The sequence below is a fragment of the Melanotaenia boesemani genome, chromosome 18, assembly GCF_017639745.1.
Source record: "Melanotaenia boesemani isolate fMelBoe1 chromosome 18, fMelBoe1.pri, whole genome shotgun sequence".
NCBI classification, from domain to species: Eukaryota; Metazoa; Chordata; class Actinopteri; order Atheriniformes; family Melanotaeniidae; genus Melanotaenia; species Melanotaenia boesemani.
In genome coordinates, this window is record NC_055699.1 from 15,622,700 (window position 1) to 15,642,575 (window position 19,876).

Sequence of the window (19,876 nt, forward strand, 5' to 3'; positions counted from 1 at the left end):
TTGGGTTGTTAATACAGCGTTCCTGCAGGTTTGGCCGGCGACATTTATTCATATCAAAGGATGAAATCATTCGCTTACACACTGCAAATCATCCTTAAAGCAAAAAAAAAAGAAGAAAACTGGAGGTTTTTGTTGGATACACATATAAGCTGAATGCTCATTAGTCCTGTTTGATCAATGACTGCTTGTTTTGTCACAGTTTTTTCTCCAGAAAAGATTTGTTTAGTTTCTTTCTATCAAACCTGTAGAAACAGATTTTCCTCATAGATTAGTCTCCAGGTTTTTAGTTCAGGTTTAGTAATGCTGATGCTATTTTTTAAAATGATTTTACAGCAGATTTGTTTATTTGACCATTAGGTTTATTGCTGGATCTCTGTGTGCACCTGCAGATGTCACATGAACTTGCATTTTCTGTGTCGTGTCAGAGTTGATCACAGTGACAGACTGCATGAGCTGCTCTGTGGAATTGTGCTGCCAGTTAATCTCCTGCTCAGGCCACTTTGCATCCAGAGCAAGATGGCAGCATGACAGATTTTTTTTTAAAGCCCCCCCCCAACCCCACCCTACAATGTTGTTTTGAGCCAGCTGCATCATGATCAGTCTGTGGTTGACAAAGAGGCATTATTTCATATCCTGATACATGGGATTATGGGATGAAGAGAGCACAGAGGGGATGAATCAGGTCAAACTTAAGGCACGACTGGATGAGGTTGAGATGAGGGGATTTCTGGAAATGCATCATGACCACAAACAAAGTTTAGCTTGTCTGGGATTTATGTAACAATTTTGGCCAAAATCATAAGAAATTAGGTTAGCTACTTAGAAGCCCAGAAAACGGTGCTCATCTGCAATAAAAAAATAACTGGTAGTTCAACATTTTTGCGTAGCCACCATCTCTACTCTGATGGGCTAAAAAAAAAAAAAAAAAACTTTATTTTGCACACCTAAAGTATTTAAATATGTTGGTCTAAACAAAAGTTAAAATCACATAACACTGCAAATCAGTTCTGTTTAAAGGAAAGGGCAGCAAAGAAACGACACATCTGCAGAAAAGCAGGCATATTAAAACACTGAAAGGATGAAAAAATCATATATATGATTACATAAAAAAGACAACCTGCAATAATGAGGATGAGGATAAGAAGAAGCGAAGTGTAGGGGAGCTGCACTTCCAGGCATCTTTGACATTTTTCTGCTTATTTTGACCACTGCCATTGTCCTCATAAGCCTTCACAGGACACTCGTCTCCATTCTAAGGGGCTGTCCCCACAGCACTGAATTGCAGTAAAACCATAAAGGTATTTTAGCAATCCACCCTTTCATCCACATGAAACCAGAGATCAGCCTCCATGAAACCGATCATGTCTGAAACCGGGTATACAGGTGGATAGGTTTGAAACCTCTAACATCTGTTTTCCGTCAGGACAGCATAACCACACAACTGGAGGACATGCAGCAAACACAATAAAAATTAAAGCTGCAAGCAGCGTTGGAGGCCCTCGCACCTCTGGCGCCGCTTCGGCCTATTGCACCGCCCCATCACCCCGCAACCTCCCTCCAGCAGCACAGCCGCTATCGCCCACAGCCATATACCCATTCTTCCAGAGTTTATCTCCATCAAGAGGTGATTTTCCTCATGAGAGGATCAGCTTGCACCTCAGCCTTTCCAGTGATGACATCTGAAGCATTCATGACCTTGTTTCTTACAAACTGTGTTGAATTCCCACAAACTGGAGCATGATTTTATCAAGAGGAAAATTCCACGTGGCCACTAGGTGGTGGTAAAGTTGTTGTAATGTAGGACCATGTTCAGGTTGGAACTCTATTGAGAACAGGAAAATATTAGCTCAATTGGTCAACTGACAGCAGGGTTAGTGCCACTTCCTGTATAATGGCGAATGATTTAAACCATCACAGAAAGCCATTTTAATGATGCTGTAAGACGTCAGTCATATTTTCAACCATAAGTTCATGAAGGATGATATTAATGAGTTAGAATTAGTTATACAGATGATAAAGGTTAAAATGGTGGGACTTCCTTTTCCCAGGGGGCGGGGCTATGGTGTTGAGAACATAAGGACATGAAGAGGCATTTTTGTTTGTCCTGTCATGTTACATAAATATGCCACATTTTATCATGTCGTTCAAAGCAGTGGTTGGAGCTGATAGATTAAATATTTATAGGGGGCGCTATAGAGCCATATTACCAGCATATATCTATTTGAATCAGTTCCAGGCCTGACCAGTGTCCTCCCTGCCAAGTTTGGTGGAGATCAGGAGTACATTGGGTCAGTTAGAAGTACTTCCTGTTTAATGGCGGTGGATGCCATTCGCCATGGTTTTGCTTGGCGAGGGAACTTGAGGTTTTTTTCTGTAGTATCATGAAAGGGTTTGACCTGATCTGAAGCACTTTTGAGTGTGTGAGATTCATTCCTAAAAAGAGGGACCCCGGTGTCTGAAAAAGGCACTTCCTGTTTCAAATGGGCGGGGCTTAGGCCAAGACCAAAAGTAGTAGCATGTATCTGTTCAGTAGCTGACCCTGATGAATCACTGTAAGTGTCATATTGATTGGATGAAAATTGAGGGATTTATACTGATTAATGATGTCATGGCGTCTTATCCAAGCTTGTAATGGCGCCACGGTGTCACCGTGCAGCGTTGAGCAATGTCCAGATGACAACATCTGGACATGTAGATGTGGTCGGCATGGAACTGAAGTGAAACATGGGCAGTTTGGTGGAGGCTGAGTGTTGTATGTCAGACATAATCGATTCTGTGCATGATGGCGAAACATCAAAACTTGATGAGGCGCCGCCGCTGAACACCACCTCCTATTAGAAAATTTTCAATAACTTTTAACCACACATGCCTCTGGAGTGTTCAGACTGAGTTTGAGGTAAATACGCTAAAATCTGTAGGAGGAGTTCGTTCAAATGCAAGGCCAAGAAACATGCAAAAATGACCCCAAAAATGACACTTTTTTCAAAATGGCCGACTTCCTGTTGAAGTTATCATATAGGTCCAGGAGGCTTTTTTGTACATCTTCCCAAGTTCTATCAATATTCTGGATTTCAGCCATATCGGTCAATGTAGTGGGCAGTTATGATCAATTAAATATTTGTAGGGGGCGCTATAGAGCCATATTGCAATTTTTCCAGCATATGTCAATGTGGCTGAGTTCAAGGCCTGACCGCGTTCCTTCCTGCCAAGTTTGGTGGAGATCAACGTTACAATGGTTCAGTCACAAGTACTTCCTGTTTGATGGCGTCGGACCACTATTCGCCATGGTTACGTTTGGCGAAGGAACTTGAGATTTTTATTGTGGTATCATGAAAGGGTTTGACCTGTTGTGAAGCAGTTTCAAGGGTGTAAGTTTCATTCCTGAGGGGATGGACCCCGGCGTCTGAAAAAAAGCACTTCCTGTTGAAAGTGGGCGGGGCTTAGGGCTAGACCAGAATTGGTGATATGAATCTGTTCAGGGCCGGACCCTGATTAATCCCTGCAAGTCTGATGGGGATTGGATCAGAATTGAGGGATTTATAGTGATTTATGATGTCATGGCGTCTTATCGAAGTTCGCCATGGCGCAACGGTCTCGCCCTGCAGCGTAGAGCAACAGTTTTCACTGGATATCATCACCAACTTGTTTTCTGCTGTCTGACCCAGTTTGGACCTGGTTGTGTCCAAAACTTCAGATAAATCGGTCTCCAAGTAAAAACCATGACTTTCTGTCACCAGGGGGCGTGGCCAATTCATAACCCAAATATTGACGTGTAGATGTGTTCAGGATCGGACTGGCATCATACATGGCCATTTTGGTTCAGATACATTGTTTTATGTGGAAGTTATATCACTTTCGTTCTTCACGGCGAGAAGTCAAACTTTGAGGCCCCACCCCCTCCATGCCCTTTCTCCTATTAGAAAACTTTCAATAACTTTTAAAGAGACATGTCTTCTGGACATCCTGAGCTATTTTGGTAGCGGTACGAAGAAATCTCTGGGAGGAGATAGATTTTGAAAATGTCAGTAAAACGCCAAAATGGCGACTTTGACCCAAAATGGCCGACTTCCTGTTGGTTTTAGGCTGTTACTCCAAGAGGATTTTTTGTTCGCCCAAACATTTGGAATACATGTAGCGATTTTCATAAAGATTGATGACGTGCAGTGGCAGGGCATCATAAATAGGTGGCGCTCTCATTCAATTTTGCCCGAACAGTCCCGAGCACCACAAAATACGTAAATTTACACATTCCCTTGGGGGGGTACGCAAAATTAGGCGCGTTTTCGCGCATGTTCAGGTCCCCTAAAATGCAATTTACTTTTGACAAGAAGAAGAAGAATAAGGAAGAAACGGAGCAATTACAATAGGCCTTCGCACCGCCTTCGGTGCTCGGGCCTAATTAAAGCCTCAAGCGGCATCCATCGGGTCCGAGCGTCCTGGACCCCGCCACCCGATGCTAATATGTTGCCATGACAACAGGTGGTGTAATGCGTTAAGGACCCAACCTGTATGAATCCTGTCAAGTTTGGTGCAGATCCCATGTGTTCCTATGGAGATATGAGCAAACCGTGTTTCATGGCGAGAAGGCGTTTTTCCGTCGGTTGCCACGGTAACACGCTTTCTCCTATTAGAAAGATTTGAATAGCGTTTGGTCCCCAACTTGTCAGGAAGGTTCCCACCAAGTTTGGAGTCGTCGCACGAATCCCCTCAGACTAGTTCGTTCAAATGGCAGTGAAAACCAAGATGGCGGGCACCCCGTTGCCATGGGTCATCCCAACAAAATAGTCCCCTCTGTAAAGGATGAAAAGATCGCAGAGCTACAGAAACAACATGAGGAGATGCGGAATCAGCTAATGGAACTGCAAAATCAGGTCAACAACAGTAACACCATGCAGTCATTAGCGTCTAAGCAGGTGCAGAAACTGGAGGCAGAACTCCAGGAGGAGAAAAAGAAAATGGAACTGGCTGAAATTTCGTTATCTGAGCTGCAACGTGAAACGGACAAAGCCAAAACCGAACTGAGCCAGATTCACATTCAGCTCCAGGATCAACAACGGGAGACCAGTGATGAGAAAACAGCTCTCATGACTGAGCTGGAGAGGCTGAAACAACAACTGGACTCTCAGAAATCTGTGTCTGAGAAAGAAAAAGCCATCCTGTATGCTGAACTAAAGAAAGAACATCAGCAGCATGCAGACATCTGCAGCAGAGTGGTCCAGCTAGAAGCAGCTCTCACTGCTGAGAAGACGAGAGCATCAAGAGCTGAGACCTGCTTGGCCCAGGAGGTGGAGGAGAGCTCCAGAATAAAGTCTGCTCTGGTGAAAACCCAGCAAGAACTGGATGAGCAGAAACACCAGTGGGAGCAGCACAAGAACCTTCTCCTGGTTGAGCAGGAAGAAACTAAAATCTCCACAGAAAGATCCGCGATGGAGTCTGAAAGAGAACTGGAAGACCAGAAGCAGCCACAAGGCGAAAAGTCAGAGCTTCAAGAAGCAATATCCTCTCTGAAAAAGTTTCAAGAAGAGAAAGCACGAGAGGGAAAATGCTTCAGAGAGAGCTTACTGAAAAGAGTTCAGACCCTAGAAGCTCTGATGTTAATCGAAGAACAAGCCTAAAGAACATCTGTGAGCCAGAAAAACCTCGGAGGACTTTCTGGCAAAAAAAACCCTACCCTATTATTTTATTTTTGCTTTAAATATGCTTATTTTCTCCCTCTATCCCTGTCCTTTCACCCCCAACTGAACACAATTTGACGGAAAAGACGTCACAAAGACATCTAAATTTATTTTAGGATTTCTGTCATTGTTTATACTTTCAGAAAATAAATACTTTATTGTACCTTCAGGGGTTAAATGGGTTGTCACTGGGGCGGTACCCTCAAGGGTGCTGCTGTTCCCTCAACAGTGCAGTTTTTACTTTATTAAGACCAGACGGCCCCCAGAGGAACAGTATTGGTCTTTATTAGGTATAAACTGTCCTGTAGAGGGTTCAGCTGTACCTTTAAGGGTTCTACCTCAGTGATAATCCTTTGTACCCTTAATGGTATAATTAGGTATTCATTCCCTGAAAGTGTAGCTGTATAGTTCAACAGAAATTTTACAGCCACACAATGACAGAGATGATTGTAGCTGAGAAACAGCCAGTCATCAAAAAAGAAAACAATTTTCAACCAAACTTCTGTGTCTTGTGCTCAGTGGGTCTTTACTCTTAACCCTTTAACCCCACCTCTTTTTTCACTTTCCTCCTTTCCTATCCCCTCTAAAAAAAAAAAAAAAAAAAAAAATTAAATAAAATAAAAACTACCAAAAAAGAAAAACTATTGTTTATGTTCAATCCTTTTTTAATTGTTTCTGTGAATCTAAAAATGTAAAACATGACATGAAATGTTGTAAAAAATTAAGGTTAGGAATTTAACAAAGATCATTCATCATTATACTATTAAAATTATCATTATCTGACTGCTTATTAATACTGCTTTAACAATAAAACAAAAACAAAACAAATAAACATAAAAAACAAATAAACAAATAAAAACAAACAAAACACCAAACAAAACCATCATCTGAGACCAGTTCCAGAAAGCAGGTTCAATAAAATCTAATCAAAAACTCTTTAAGTCAGATCAGCGGATTTTAGTTACTTCAGTCGAATTTTTACCCAGAATCTGACATGTTTATGGATCACAAACATGTTAGGGAAGCTGCTAACATAGTAAGTAACATGGTAAAGCGTCCAGCTGAGAATATGAAATATTTATATACGTAGTTAGCATTTTTTGCTAAAATGCTAACATGCTAGCTAACATGCTATGTTGCCATGGCAACAGATGTTGTAATGTGTTAGGGACCCAACAAGTATGAATCCTGTCAACTTTGGTGCAGTTCCCATGTATTCCTATGGAGATATGAGCAAACCGTGTTTCATGGCGAGAATGTCATTTTCTGTCGGTTGCCACGGTAACACGCTTTCTCCTATTAGAAAGATTTGAATAGCGTTTGATCCCCAACTTGTCAGGAAGGTTCCCACCAAGTTTGGAGTCGGTCGCACGAATCCCCTCAGACTAGTTCGTTCAAATGACAATGAAATCCAAGATGGTGGGCACCCCGTTGCTATGGCAACAGGTGTTTAATTGACTTTTTTTGCTGGACTTGGGGTGTCACACGTATGAATACTGTCAAGTTTGGTGCAGATCCCATGTATTTCTATGGAGATATGAGCAAACCGCGTTTCATGGCGAGAAGGCGTTTTTCCGTCGGTTGCCATGGTTACACGCTTTTTCCTATTAGAAAGATTTGAGGAGCGTTTGGTCCCCAACTTGTCAGGAAGCTTCCCACCAAGTTTGGAGTCAGTCGCACGAATCCCCTCAGACTAGTTCGTTCAAATACGATGTGTGTAAAGTGCAAAAAATGGGAAAAAAATTAACTTACACGCCAAGATGGCGGGCACCCCGTTGCCATGGCAACAGGTGTTCGATTGATTCTTTTTTGGTCGACTCGGGGTGTTACACGTGTGTGCCGAGTTTCGTCTTCCTACGTTGAAGTAGACGTTCACGACCCCATTCATTTGGAGTTTTTATTTTTTTCTAGGTGGCGCTGTTGAGCCAATTTTGCATTGAAGTGTATGCGGACCTTAGAATATCGCGATTTTCGCCGGGCTTGACGTGTGTGCCAAGTTTCACAACTTTTCATGGGTGTTTAGGGGGTCATATTTGGCCTCAAAGCGCTTAGAAGGAGGAGGAGAATAATAAACATTTGGAAAACAATAGGGTCCTTCCATACTTCGTATGGCTCGGACCCTAATAATGGCATTGGTGACAGCTTTGTTGTGGTGCCGCTCCTGACAGTCCGAACCTTCTTCATCAGTCCAAACAAATGTTTCTCTTTTTCCTCGCACTATATCTTCAGCCATCTTCTCGTCTCTTCTACCAATGTGAACTTCCTGCAACACGCAGTGAGTCTTTATCTGCGCACTCGCTATGTCTTGTTCTAGCTTTGGAGTTATATTCTTTAATCATCTATCTATCTATCTATCTATCTATCTATCTATCTATCTATCTATCTATCTATCTATCTATCTATCTATCTATCTATCTATCCATCTATCCATCCATCCATCCATCCATCCATCCATCCATCCATCTGGCCATCCATCCTAACCGACTTCGGCGCCGTATGGTAATAGCCTAAAGCTCCAGTTTTGAGTTTTCCTCTCCATTTCTCATTTCCTTTGGGTCTGTATTGTTGCCTCTCTTCCATTATGTCGGTCTGAATGGAGGATTATGTGGCTCGGCTGATGGTTTCCAAGCCTGTATTAGCCAAACAATGGCTACCAGTTCTCCACTACTTGCATCACTGCTCTCTCAAACTGGCGAGATGACTCTCCATATGACATGGATACAGTATGATGTGTTTGCATGTGAGGGCAGAGCCTCAGATTTACGCTATACATGCTGTCAAATAATTTTTTTCTGTATTTGTACTGTATCAGATTGCATAAAAAGGGATTTTTAAAATGTCAGAAACAAGCCAAGCCATTTGAAAGATAATAACATTTAAAAACCTCTTTTGTGGCAAACAATGGGGCTTTTTAAGTGTCATCACAAGTGTTAAACTGTGTCATATGTACTGTATATGAAGGCTTCTGCACATTCATTCAAACAGGACATAATAAAGTTTTCATTCAATGAGAAAATCAGCAACAGATAAAAAAAAAAGATTTAATTAAATTAAGATGTTGCTCATCATTAAACTGATGTTACATCGTCTCACTTCATAGCAGTCTCTTCTCTTCATGCCAAAGCAGCGAGTGGAATTTAAAATTTTCCCATAAACCAAGCTAAATGTAAAATATAGGCTGCTTTTATCCATAAGCTACCAGCAAATGTTTCATTATTTATTTATTTATTTTAAATCACCGAGGGGTTCGCTGACAGGGAAATCAATTCTTTACAAGTGTGAAATGTCAGCTGACATGACAGCCGGTGAGAGTGATGTGGCTCTTTTACATCTATCAGGTCCCCGAAGAGAAGGTGTGACCTTCATGCCAACAGGAGAACAGGCAGTGAGCGGTCTTTACTTTCATGTATGTCTTCTCTGGTGGAAGGGAGTAAGAATAAAGCTTACTGTCCTGCAACGAATCCTATACTGTCCACTCTGTGGGGATGTGTGTCCACAGGAGAAAGTGGAAGCTGCAAGATGGGCATGACCTTTGCAGAGTTTTTATATTAAACCTGAATGAAGTGACCGCATACAAAGAAATATCACAGAGAAGACTTAATTCCAATCATTCTTTTTGTTTTACTCAGAATTGCTGTATCTCCTAAGCGGATGATCAGATGCCAGGCACTGTACGAGTGTGTGTTAAGTTTAATGCCTTTCATGGCAGTATTGTGTAAAAATCAGTGAACAAGAGGCTGCATGTCAGCAAACAGTGTTTTACATGTGGCATTAAACAGCTGAATTATTGTACGATGTCATAGTTGAAGTTTGAAGAAAGAGATTTCTTCCTCATATGATAAGCACATGGAGCATCTTTGTTTTATTGAATGGCAGATAATCATGCTATTTGCATAGCTTAAGATGGGGAGTGGAAACAGGGAAAATAGAATCTGGCTCTTTTGTTTTGTTTTTTAATTCTGTGTGCACAAAATTGATGTGCATAAATGACACATTAAAGTGGATGCCAACAAAACTCAAAACTCAAGGTAGATGCTACACACAGCATTGAAATGAAACCAGACTAGCGGTTTCCCCTCACTCCCAGTCTAATCTATCATTTGTCACGATAGATCGTTGGTATAAAAGGAATTCTTAAAGTAAAAGAACCAAAGAGGTTTTGCTGAATGTCAAGCTACCCCTGTAAAGAGTGTGTATGAAAAACATACACTCATTGGCCACTCTATCAGGTACCCCTGTTCAATTGCATGTTAACCCAAATAGCAAATAAGCTAATGTCTGAGGATTTCAGAATCTGCTGATCTACTGGGATTTTCATACTCAATCATCTCTAGAGTTTACAGAGAATGATCTGAAAAAGAGAAAATATCCAATGAGTAGCAATTGTCTGTATGAGGCACTTCTGTCAGCTATGAACAGGAAGCTGAGACTGTAGCCTTAGACAATAGAAGACTGGAAACATATTCCTCATATTAATGAGTCTCGATTGCAGCTGCAACATTTAGATGGTAGGGTCAGAATTTAGCATTTGCAACATGAAAGCACGACTCCTTTTTCTTGGCACACTATGTATCATTTGAGCAAAGTTTAACCACCACAGCCATTGTTGCTGATCATCCCTTTATGACCACAGTGTACTATCCTCTGATGGCTACTTCCAGCAGAATAATGCACCGTGTCACACAGCTCAAAAATATCTCAAACTGTTTTTTTGAACAGAAGATCTAATAAAGATAAAGCAGGGGTACCCAAGTCTGGTCATCGAGATCTACTATCCTGTAACTTTAAGATGCTTCCTTCCTCCACCACACCTGAAACAAATAGCTGAATTGCTTCATCCATATGTCCTTCAGCTCTGCAGAGGCCTGGTAACAAGCCATTCATTTGATTCAGGTGTGTTGGAGAAGGGTAGCATTTTTTATTATTATTTATTTATTTATTTTAGAAGGGTTGCATCTTAAATTTGCAGGATAGTAGATCTCAAGGACTAGACTTGGGCACCACTACAGTACAACATATTTGCGATGTGGTGGAACGAGAGATTCTCATCATGGATGTGCAGCCGATGAATGTGCTGCAACTGTGTGGTGCTATTATGTCAATATGGAGCAAAATCTCTGAGGAATATTTCTAGCACCTTGTTTAATCTGTACCATGGAGAATTAAGACAGTTCTGAAGGCAAAAGGGATCCAACCCAGTACGAGTAAGGTTGGTCTAATAAATTGGCCAGTGATTCTATATATTTAAGGATTTGTGTGAGTGACAGCTCTGCTTGTCCATACTGTATGTTTCTATACTTGTTGCTGCATATGTTTCAAAATGTATCAAAGAAACATTACCTCTATATTTACAAATAAAATTATTTAATTTTTTTCAAGTTTATTATTTGTTTTTTATTAATAATTGAATTGAATTAATTGAAATGATTCTAATAATTTTATTACCTCCATTTTTAAATATTACCTATTAAAATAAAAAAAAATTGAGCTTCAAAACTTTTTTATATGTGCAACAGATTACATATATTATCTGCATCACAATTGCATTATTACACACCACTCCACCGTTCTACTTTAGTCTGTATTAAAGGTGTAACATAACAAAAAACACAATGAGGTTGCAAAGAAGCTGGTTTGGTGGATTTTTTTTTCTCTCTTTTTGACATTTAAATCTCGTTTGTTGATGTCCCATTTGCTGTTACATCCCTCTGAATGTGTGTAAGAAGCTCTGTTCCTGGATGAGGGTGATAAATCAGATTTTTACTCCATAGTTGCAAATGAATGATTGGTGAAATCCACTATATATTATAAATGCATTGAAAATTATAATGATACACAATTCACATTTGCATGCTGCTGATTACCTTTTGTAAATACCCTTTAGATCAACCTCTTGGGTCATTAGGCCAAGCAACCTTTTGCAAATGCTACAAAACAGTGTTACATAATGAGTCCAATTTATTTGGGTTTTTTCAATCCTGGGGGGTTCTTTTCTTTTTCTTTTTCTTTTCTTTTTGTAACAGCTGCGGGATGATGAAGCAAGTCTAAATCAATACAAAAAGCTTGGATCAGTAATTCTACACTAGAAAATAGAAAGTGAGAATTAAACTCGAGCATAAAGCTGCTCTGATCCATTTCTGCCCACTAAGTGGCTATAAAAGCAGTCTGATGCAGACAGTTACATATGGCTACAGTGAGTCACTAAACCATGACCTTGGGCCTGTATCTGTCCTACTCTGCCTAAATAGCAAAGCAGAGTTTCTGATTCCCTTTTGAGATATTTATTTCTTCTGCACCTTGTTAGATAAACATGCTGAGTTATAGTTCACTTGTTTCAGACATTCAGGGGACTGTTGTCACTTCTGGTATCATTTGTGAGTTTTAAAGCTGAAAAGCTGTGAGACTCGTCGGATGGTGCTCTGCCTGTAAAGAGAGGAGGGCAGACGGTAAATAAGATCCTGGGGCTACTGATGCTGAGAAGCAAATAGCAAGGTTCAGACCTCACTGCTATCAAAAACTGAGTCCAGATGCAGTTGTGTGGATGTGTTTGCTTGGATTCTTTCAGGCTTTCGTGTCTATGAATCTATGCAAACTACCCATGCCGACACTGAACCTACTTTTACCATTTTTATCTACATTGTCTAGACATTTTGATAAGATTGTCAGGGCATTTTCAGTTGTTTGAGGTACATAAACATACTAGAAATGGAAAACGGAATTATGTTTTTTGTTGTTTTTAATTAATATTTATCCTCCCACACTTAATTTTAATTGTTGCAAATTTATTAAAGGAAAATATGAGTCCAACACTCATTTCTCTGTTGCAAATCTTCTTTACATAATAGTTTGTCTGGTTATTGTTTGTTGCAATGGTTTGAGTAGAATTGGCATTTTGTTCTACAGCCGGATGAACATTTCTGATCCCTCTAGGCTGCGTCCCGGATTGTTTTCCACTACACTGTTCTTACCCCTTTTCACGCATTAGAAAAGATTAGCCCAGTTGAAGGTAGGCGGCTTTGGTTGCTTTCTGAAAATGTAAAAGTGGAACAGTGAAAGTTAATTACTGGAAACCTTTTGGTCTTCACTTTGAGTTTCGTTTGAACTTTAAAGGCCATTTTTATCCTTAAACCATTTCTGTATTTGAATGATGCAAGGACAATAGCACCTGGGTTGGCAGTAATATATTCTACAAAGTAAGCTGCATCACTTGTTTTTGAGTTTATGGCTATGACAGGTTTAAATTTCCTCAGTGAAAAGTATATAAAACTCCCAACTATCTCACAAATTACAATGACAATAAACCTAACAGGCCGGCATTATGTAAACAGGCATCCTGTCAGTTCAGCCTTTCTTCTGAGAACTGTGTGCCGCCAGATGCTGCATTGTAATTGAAAGGAAACCTTCTGGACTCTCCCTCCTGCTGCTGCTGCTGGCACTTCAGTAATGTTGTTACTGGTTCATTTATTTATTTATACACTTTCATCTCTTTCTGTTTTTTTCCTTCTGTCTCTCCACTCAAGTCTGCAAATGACACTATGCATTTTAGTCAAGAGCATACAGTGTGGTAAAATGTCTCAGATATATTCATCTTGGTGTACACTGGTTTTATCTTCAACTACAGCCAGGACACAGAGCTTTAGGAAGAGAATACAAATGTAGTGTTGCACTTGTAATAGGTTGGCCACACCTTTGTAAGTAAGAACACATAAACATTTCGTCCAAGGAAGAAGGCTGACTTTGTTGTGCTTCACTGGTGTCTTTATCAAGGCAAGTTTAAAAGACTTAAAGAGAGAAAGAAACAAGATCTGCCCATCTTGGCAAAACTTTACTCAGTCTGGTTCTGGTCATCACTGTGAGTCCTGGTTCTGTAAACGATTTCATTCATGCACATCACCACTTACAACAAATCCCCACCTCACTTAAGGAATTCATTACTTTCACCATGTTTCAGTGAAAATATTTAAAGTCACAAAGGTAAAAGATGTGCGTCCCAGATGCAGCAACAGGAGGGTCAAAGTACTGCTAAACATAATTTTTCAGACCAACAAAAAAGTCAAACAACATAATGATGATGTAAAAAAATAGGTCTGTAAGAAATGTCTGGATACTTAAAGATCTATAATTACAGCTAGAAAATATATGAATATATATACTATTAAACACTCTACAGAGCTGAAGTCCAATACTAATTTTATGTTTCCTTTGCTCATTTGTACTCTGTCCACTTGCTGTGCATTCAGTCCATGCAGACAAATATTTTTGGGCTGTTGCCACTGAATGTAGCCTTTGGAGCTGACATTTTCGTTTGGTTCAACCCACTGTCTGGGATTTTCTGTAGAGAGACTATGTGATATGAGTCTCTACCCCAAGGACAGCAAGGTTATTAAAAAACAGTAGATTGTGTTGAGCCTGAAAGGTTTGGCAGTTGTTAGAACCACAATGCTTGCCTTCTCTTTGGGATAGCAAGCATCAGGGCCCTCTTGGTCTGCTGTTGCATCATTCTGTTGTGTCTCACTAGTCAGTGTGTCATAGCTACCTTGACATATATGTTTTACAGGTGACCACCTACCATGAATGGAAAGAAAGAAAGAGATAAATGTTGCAAATTGTTTTACCACATGTAATCATGTTGATACTATTACTTGAACCAAGATATTGTGTAGTAAAAATGTATAGAATTTGTAAGTAGAAGAAAATTGCTCATATTTAAAAAAAAAAACGCAATTACAAATACATTGGCTCAATATTTATTTTGCTTCAGCTGTGAGGAGCTTTTCTGCAGACTTCAACTCATTATTGTGCTTTCGCTGCAGCAGGATCTCATCAGACAAGCTTTTAATGAAGTTTAAAAGTGAGGAACAGTCTGATGTACAGAATGAAGCTTTTAGCACCTTGAAGCAATAGATTCCTCTACTGGGATTATTGAAGAGAAAGTTGAAAAATCATTTATTTAGTTAGTTCCTAATGGTTTAACACATTAGGAACATTTGCACTTGATTGAGCAGGAGCTGCTTTCTCCCACTGTATGTACACTTATAGGTTACCACAGATAAATGTGAAGAAGCCAGAGGCAAATTCTGTCTCTCTGAAATCTAGTTTGCTATGAATACAAAATAGTATAAAATAAAAGCACATGCAAAACCTTGCATGAGTAGGGTTACTGATGCAATCTGTCAGATTTATAAGGGAAATAAAAGAGCAGATAGTTAAACAGGATGAACATGTACTACATTCAGAGAGCACTGCAGGCTGCATCTGTATAACTGAGGAGCTTTTTCTGTCTGCGTGTGTGTGCAAGTCGATGTGTGATTCTTACGAGGAGCCTCGCTTTCTCTGAGAGCAATCCTTTTATGTCTACATTGTCCAGAGCTGCTGAAGGTAATTTCCCCATTTATTGTCGCCTTCCACCACATCAGAAACTATAATCCATCTCTAACCAAGCGAGTATGGTGCAGTTCTGTTGGACGCTTCATTCAAGGTGAGACAGGCAGGGCAGGACCAGTGGAGAGTGTAATGTTCTGTGGGCTTCTTGCACTAGGCTGCAACTGAGAGGACTGAGCTTGGAAATGGAGGTGCACAGCATGATTTTAAACTTAAGGAAAAGAGCAAATTTATGGGGGGAAGCTACTAGTGAAGCAACCTCTGATTGGATGTGTCTTCTGGTTGAGTCACTTCATGTCAAAGTGAACTAATTTGTGAGTTTGCAATCGCTTTGCAGACTGAAAATGAGGTATGACTAACAATAGTTAATCCTGAATTGAAACTGAGATGGTGTTGCATATTTTTTTTAACTGGCTGTGCTACTGCTATTGAAAGAAAAAATGTTGAGAGAGAAAATGCCAGCTTCTGATTTTGATTAGTTTACTTTCATAAACCAGACTCTAAATGTCTAATGTCAAACTTTCATCCAAAAGCAGCGTTGCAGAGTGGAAGAGTGATGCCTTTATGCCAGGCTTTTTCCTTGGCAATCCATCTGCAAGTGGCTCTGGCTGCTTGGCACAAACTTCACACTAACCCACTGAGAGCATTGGACTGTCTTGGTGCACTGCAGCTTGTCCAACAGGAGGATCAACAGGACTTCACTGATGAAAGAAATTAGAGGACTGGCAAAGAATGAGAGTCATGCAGTGTGTTTTAGCAGAAGGCTGAAAGAAAACTCTGTGTTTGGGTTGAAATTTGGTTCTATTTTTATTCTGGATAATAACCCAAGTGAAGCTGGAGCCACAGTTGTCATATATTTTGTTTGGATTCATGTTTGAGTAGTCAGGAAGTGGAAATGTACCTGTAGTGTGGTCAGTCGAGAAGTTTACTTAACATGGGTGTGGTGGTTTGGCGAATCTCCCTCTTGTCCTGTCTGACAGTTTGTCTTCTTAACAAGCTGCATGTCCAAGTATACTCCTCAATTTTAGAGCTAGACTAAAGAGAAGGCTACAGCAAATGAGAGCCACAGGAGAGATATCTAACAGGAGTTAATGGGCCACTAAGGGAATGTGTGGTTTGTGAAGGCGGAGATGTACAAGAAACCACAAGATTTTGCTCTGGCCTTTCATGGTTCTTTAAAAAAAGACTTGAGAAAATATATTTCAGCTCACATTTAGCAACCCAAGGATGTCCCGTAGATTTTTACTGGAAACATATTTACATAAATAAAGAAACGACTCACAAGAAAACTTGAGTGAATATGGCAATATGCTGTCTGTAAAAATGGAATTTGTTTAAAGGGCATAACAAATTATCAGATGAATTGTAATTTCATTTCAGCTGTAATTTTTGTTTTTGTTTTCACAATGGGGAGATGCACCAAATAGAAGAAAACAAAACAATACAAGTGGCAAGATGACAAAACTGAGATGGGAGTACACTTGACAAGGATACAAAAAGAGGGGGTTTTTAGTATTGTGTGCAATGCAACCTACTTTCAACGTGGCAGCAGCAAAAAAGTATGCAGCTACTTCATTGCAAAGTATGATGTGTGTAGAATATTTGTGCTGCTGTGACAGGCATCAGTGTGAAAGCTTTTTTCTGAAGGCTTCATTTTATTCTCTCTCTGTTTCAGAAAGCAGCGTTCACGAGGGAAGCAACGACAACGATGGCAGCGTCTGCGGCAGCGACTCCGTCTTTTACAAGCAGAGCGAAGGTGAGAGCTGTGCTGATGAACAGGCAGCACTTTGTGGCGCTGCAGATGGGTGTTTTCAGCCACAATTATCATCAACATTATCTTTGCCACTTCACAGTTCGTTTTTCGCCTGTTGTTTATTGATTTTTCTTTTCACCTCGTGTTTTATGCTTTCTTGAAAGAGTGAGCTTTTCTGTTTTTTGTTTTACTCATTTTTTTTTTTTGTTGGAGACCATTTAACCGAAGGCATGTGTGTGGGGATAGCACATCACTGCTACAAAGCTCTAAAATTAACTTCAAACACATGGAGTGACAGTCTTTTTTTAATCATTAAATTGCTCACATAGTGAAATTCTCATGCATACAGTCACACATAAAACCAATGTCTTGCCTTTTTGCACATGCACAAACACAAAATTATAGCCTCTTGCTCACCACAGGCAGCATTTTTAGACATGCAAGTTAATGCCATACACTCATAAACAAATAAATATGCAAACAAACTGCAGCTAAATGATGCTAATCCAACAGTTTGCTAGTAATTATGAGCTACATGTGCAATGATCAAGATCTGCCATTTAGATGATTGCAGCTCTTGAAAGGTGTACTAATAAAATGTGCTTTTTGTCTGATAGTCAAGTTTACTGAAAATGCAACGTTTCAGTCATAGATTTAAGTCAGGCATCAAACTACAGCCCATGTATCTTTATCTGATGAATGTCTAAAGGAATGTCTCCACAATGGTTTGGACACTAAAGCATTGTTCATTCGTTTTCCTCCAGAGTCTGTATCCTATTTTTATCCTAAATTAGCCTAATTATCCAGGCGGATTTATGAGTTTAAATGTATGCAACTATTAAATGTCAGAGTTCGTAAAAAAACATAAATTACATACACCACCTCTGAGAGTAATTAATTACCTCTGTGAGTCTCTTTCCATTGCTAGTCCAGACCAAACCCCTTTGATTGTTCAGATTATATTTTTGTTTTGATTTTTAACAAATAAAGCTTAAACCTTGCCCGTTTCCCTGAGCAACAGCGTCAGGAGCTTTTGAAATGAAAAAAAAAAAAAAATACATCAGTGAAGTTCCTCAAATGGCGCCAAATAAAACATTAATTTACATATAACCTTGTAATAAAATGTCCAATTTCACAGTACAAATGAGTTTGGATAGAGCTTGTTCCTAGAAAAAATATAAATAAAATAGTCTTTAGACTTTCACACTTCCTGACAAAAGACAGATGTTAGATTATGTAACTTACCCATTTAAATTGTAATTAAGTTCAAATATATTTATGTTAAAGGTCCCATATTATACATTTCTTCAACCATTTCATATGGGTTTCAGATGCCCAACAACTTTATTTTCAAAGTGTATTACCCCAAATTCAGCCTTGGGCCTTAATTTCAGCCATTCCAAAAATAGGCCTAGTGAGCTCCACGGAGAACTGGCTGTTTCTATTCATTCAGGGTCCAGTTCAGTCCAGTCCACACGTGCTTGAGACGTTAAGTTGGGTTGCAATGTGCTACTTTACTTCCAGATGGCACTAAATCCCACAGACAGCCTTGTATTTGTTGATTACGTCAAGTGACCTCTACCCAGTGGATTCTCATAGCGCCTCATTTTTTCATAGCTCATTTTCTTCCACATAATTTGGGGTAAATTCCAAACTCAATGCTTCAAAACAGCTGACCCTAACTAATGTCTATCATTTTCTAATATAATGTGACCTACTGCTGAACTAAGCATCACAATTTCAGATTTTCACTGCAGGAAATTTAATTAGTTTCGCAGTATTTAGAAGTAATATTTTAAGTTTATTTTAAACTGCTGATGACATCAAGTGAAGTTATTACGACTCAGGTTGAGATGAAACATGAATATCTACAGTATGCTACATCTCATGCATGTTGCTGTGTTTCACTCCAAATTGTAAATTTCCTATAGGGAATATACATATTTAGCAATAACTGCAATATTTCTGTCTCTGATCCCAGGACACAGTATGGCAGAGACGCTCACAGTCGCCCTGCGTGTTGCTGAGGAAGCTATAGAGGAGGCCATCGTCAAGGCAGAGGAGTTCCGGGACAGTTTGGTAAGACATCCATCTGATCTATCTCTTTCATTTTAATCCAGTCTCTTCTCTTAACTCCTCCTTTTTTATCTCCACTATTTCAGTTATGGCCTCCATTTTCTCTTCTTCTGTTGCCTTCCTATTGGTCTCAGTATCAGCAGGATGCAGTCATGGTTTTTGGCTGATATGTGTGTACAGAACGTCTCCTGTGGTTTACAGCCGCTTTAAATGCAACATGCCTGTGTGTATGTGTGTGTGTGTGTGTGTGTGTGTGTGTGTGTAGGAAAAGCAGAATGAGGCTCGGTATCTGCAGGACCACAAAGAGGAGCTCATAGAGGAACTCGCCACAACAATTGTCCAAAAAGTAAGTTAGCTAAGACCGTGGTTTTTATTCTTTTCCTTTGTAAGGAGGCATTGGGATTTAATTTACTCATTGTAATTATAAGTCCTCAAATAAATGTTACCTGCTAAATTGCTCTGTTCTCTCTGTCTCTCACTGTCTCTTTTTCCCTTCTTCATCTTCTTCCTCATTTTTCCTGTCAGATCATCCAGAGGAGGAAGCGCTCAGAGATGCAGACAGAGTACGACCTTGTCTGGCCTCAGCCTCAGTCTCATATCCAACCTAGTGAACTGCCCTCTCCCTCTCAGCCCCACACTTCATCACAAGACCCTCTCAAGACCTCCTACTCTCTCTGGGTTAGTTTCTTACTCTCATTTAGAGCAATTCACACAACTAAAGCATCAATGTGTGCTGTAGTTACATCAAAACACAGCTGCCCTGTTGGTAGATGTAAATTCTCTAAATTAAAAAGATTTGTTGGATCTGTCTATCATGTTTGGCAAAGGTCACTTGTAGTTATGTGCAGTTATTATTGGTTTTATTATTGGGTACAACTACACTGAATATGTTTCTTGTCAATCATTAATTAATACAAATAAATCCACATTAACACTAGAACTGCCAATATTCCAATAGTCCTAGAACCACAGAGAAGGGTAATTTTTACCA

At 39.8% G+C, this 19,876-nt stretch overlaps 1 protein-coding gene across 6 annotated transcripts in view; it reads left to right on the forward strand.

Annotated features, from left to right (window-relative positions):
• Positions 1-19,876, forward strand: part of myripb (myosin VIIA and Rab interacting protein b) — a 125,099-nt gene that overhangs the window by 89,387 nt on the left and 15,836 nt on the right. For all 6 annotated transcript variants that reach the window (XM_041968628.1, XM_041968629.1, XM_041968630.1 and 3 more), the window contains exons 5-8: positions 16,732-16,812; positions 18,791-18,888; positions 19,151-19,231; positions 19,411-19,563. In XM_041968628.1, coding sequence (XP_041824562.1) covers positions 16,732-16,812; positions 18,791-18,888; positions 19,151-19,231; positions 19,411-19,563 — 413 coding nt within the window. The remainder of the gene's footprint in view (positions 1-16,731; positions 16,813-18,790; positions 18,889-19,150; positions 19,232-19,410; positions 19,564-19,876) is intronic.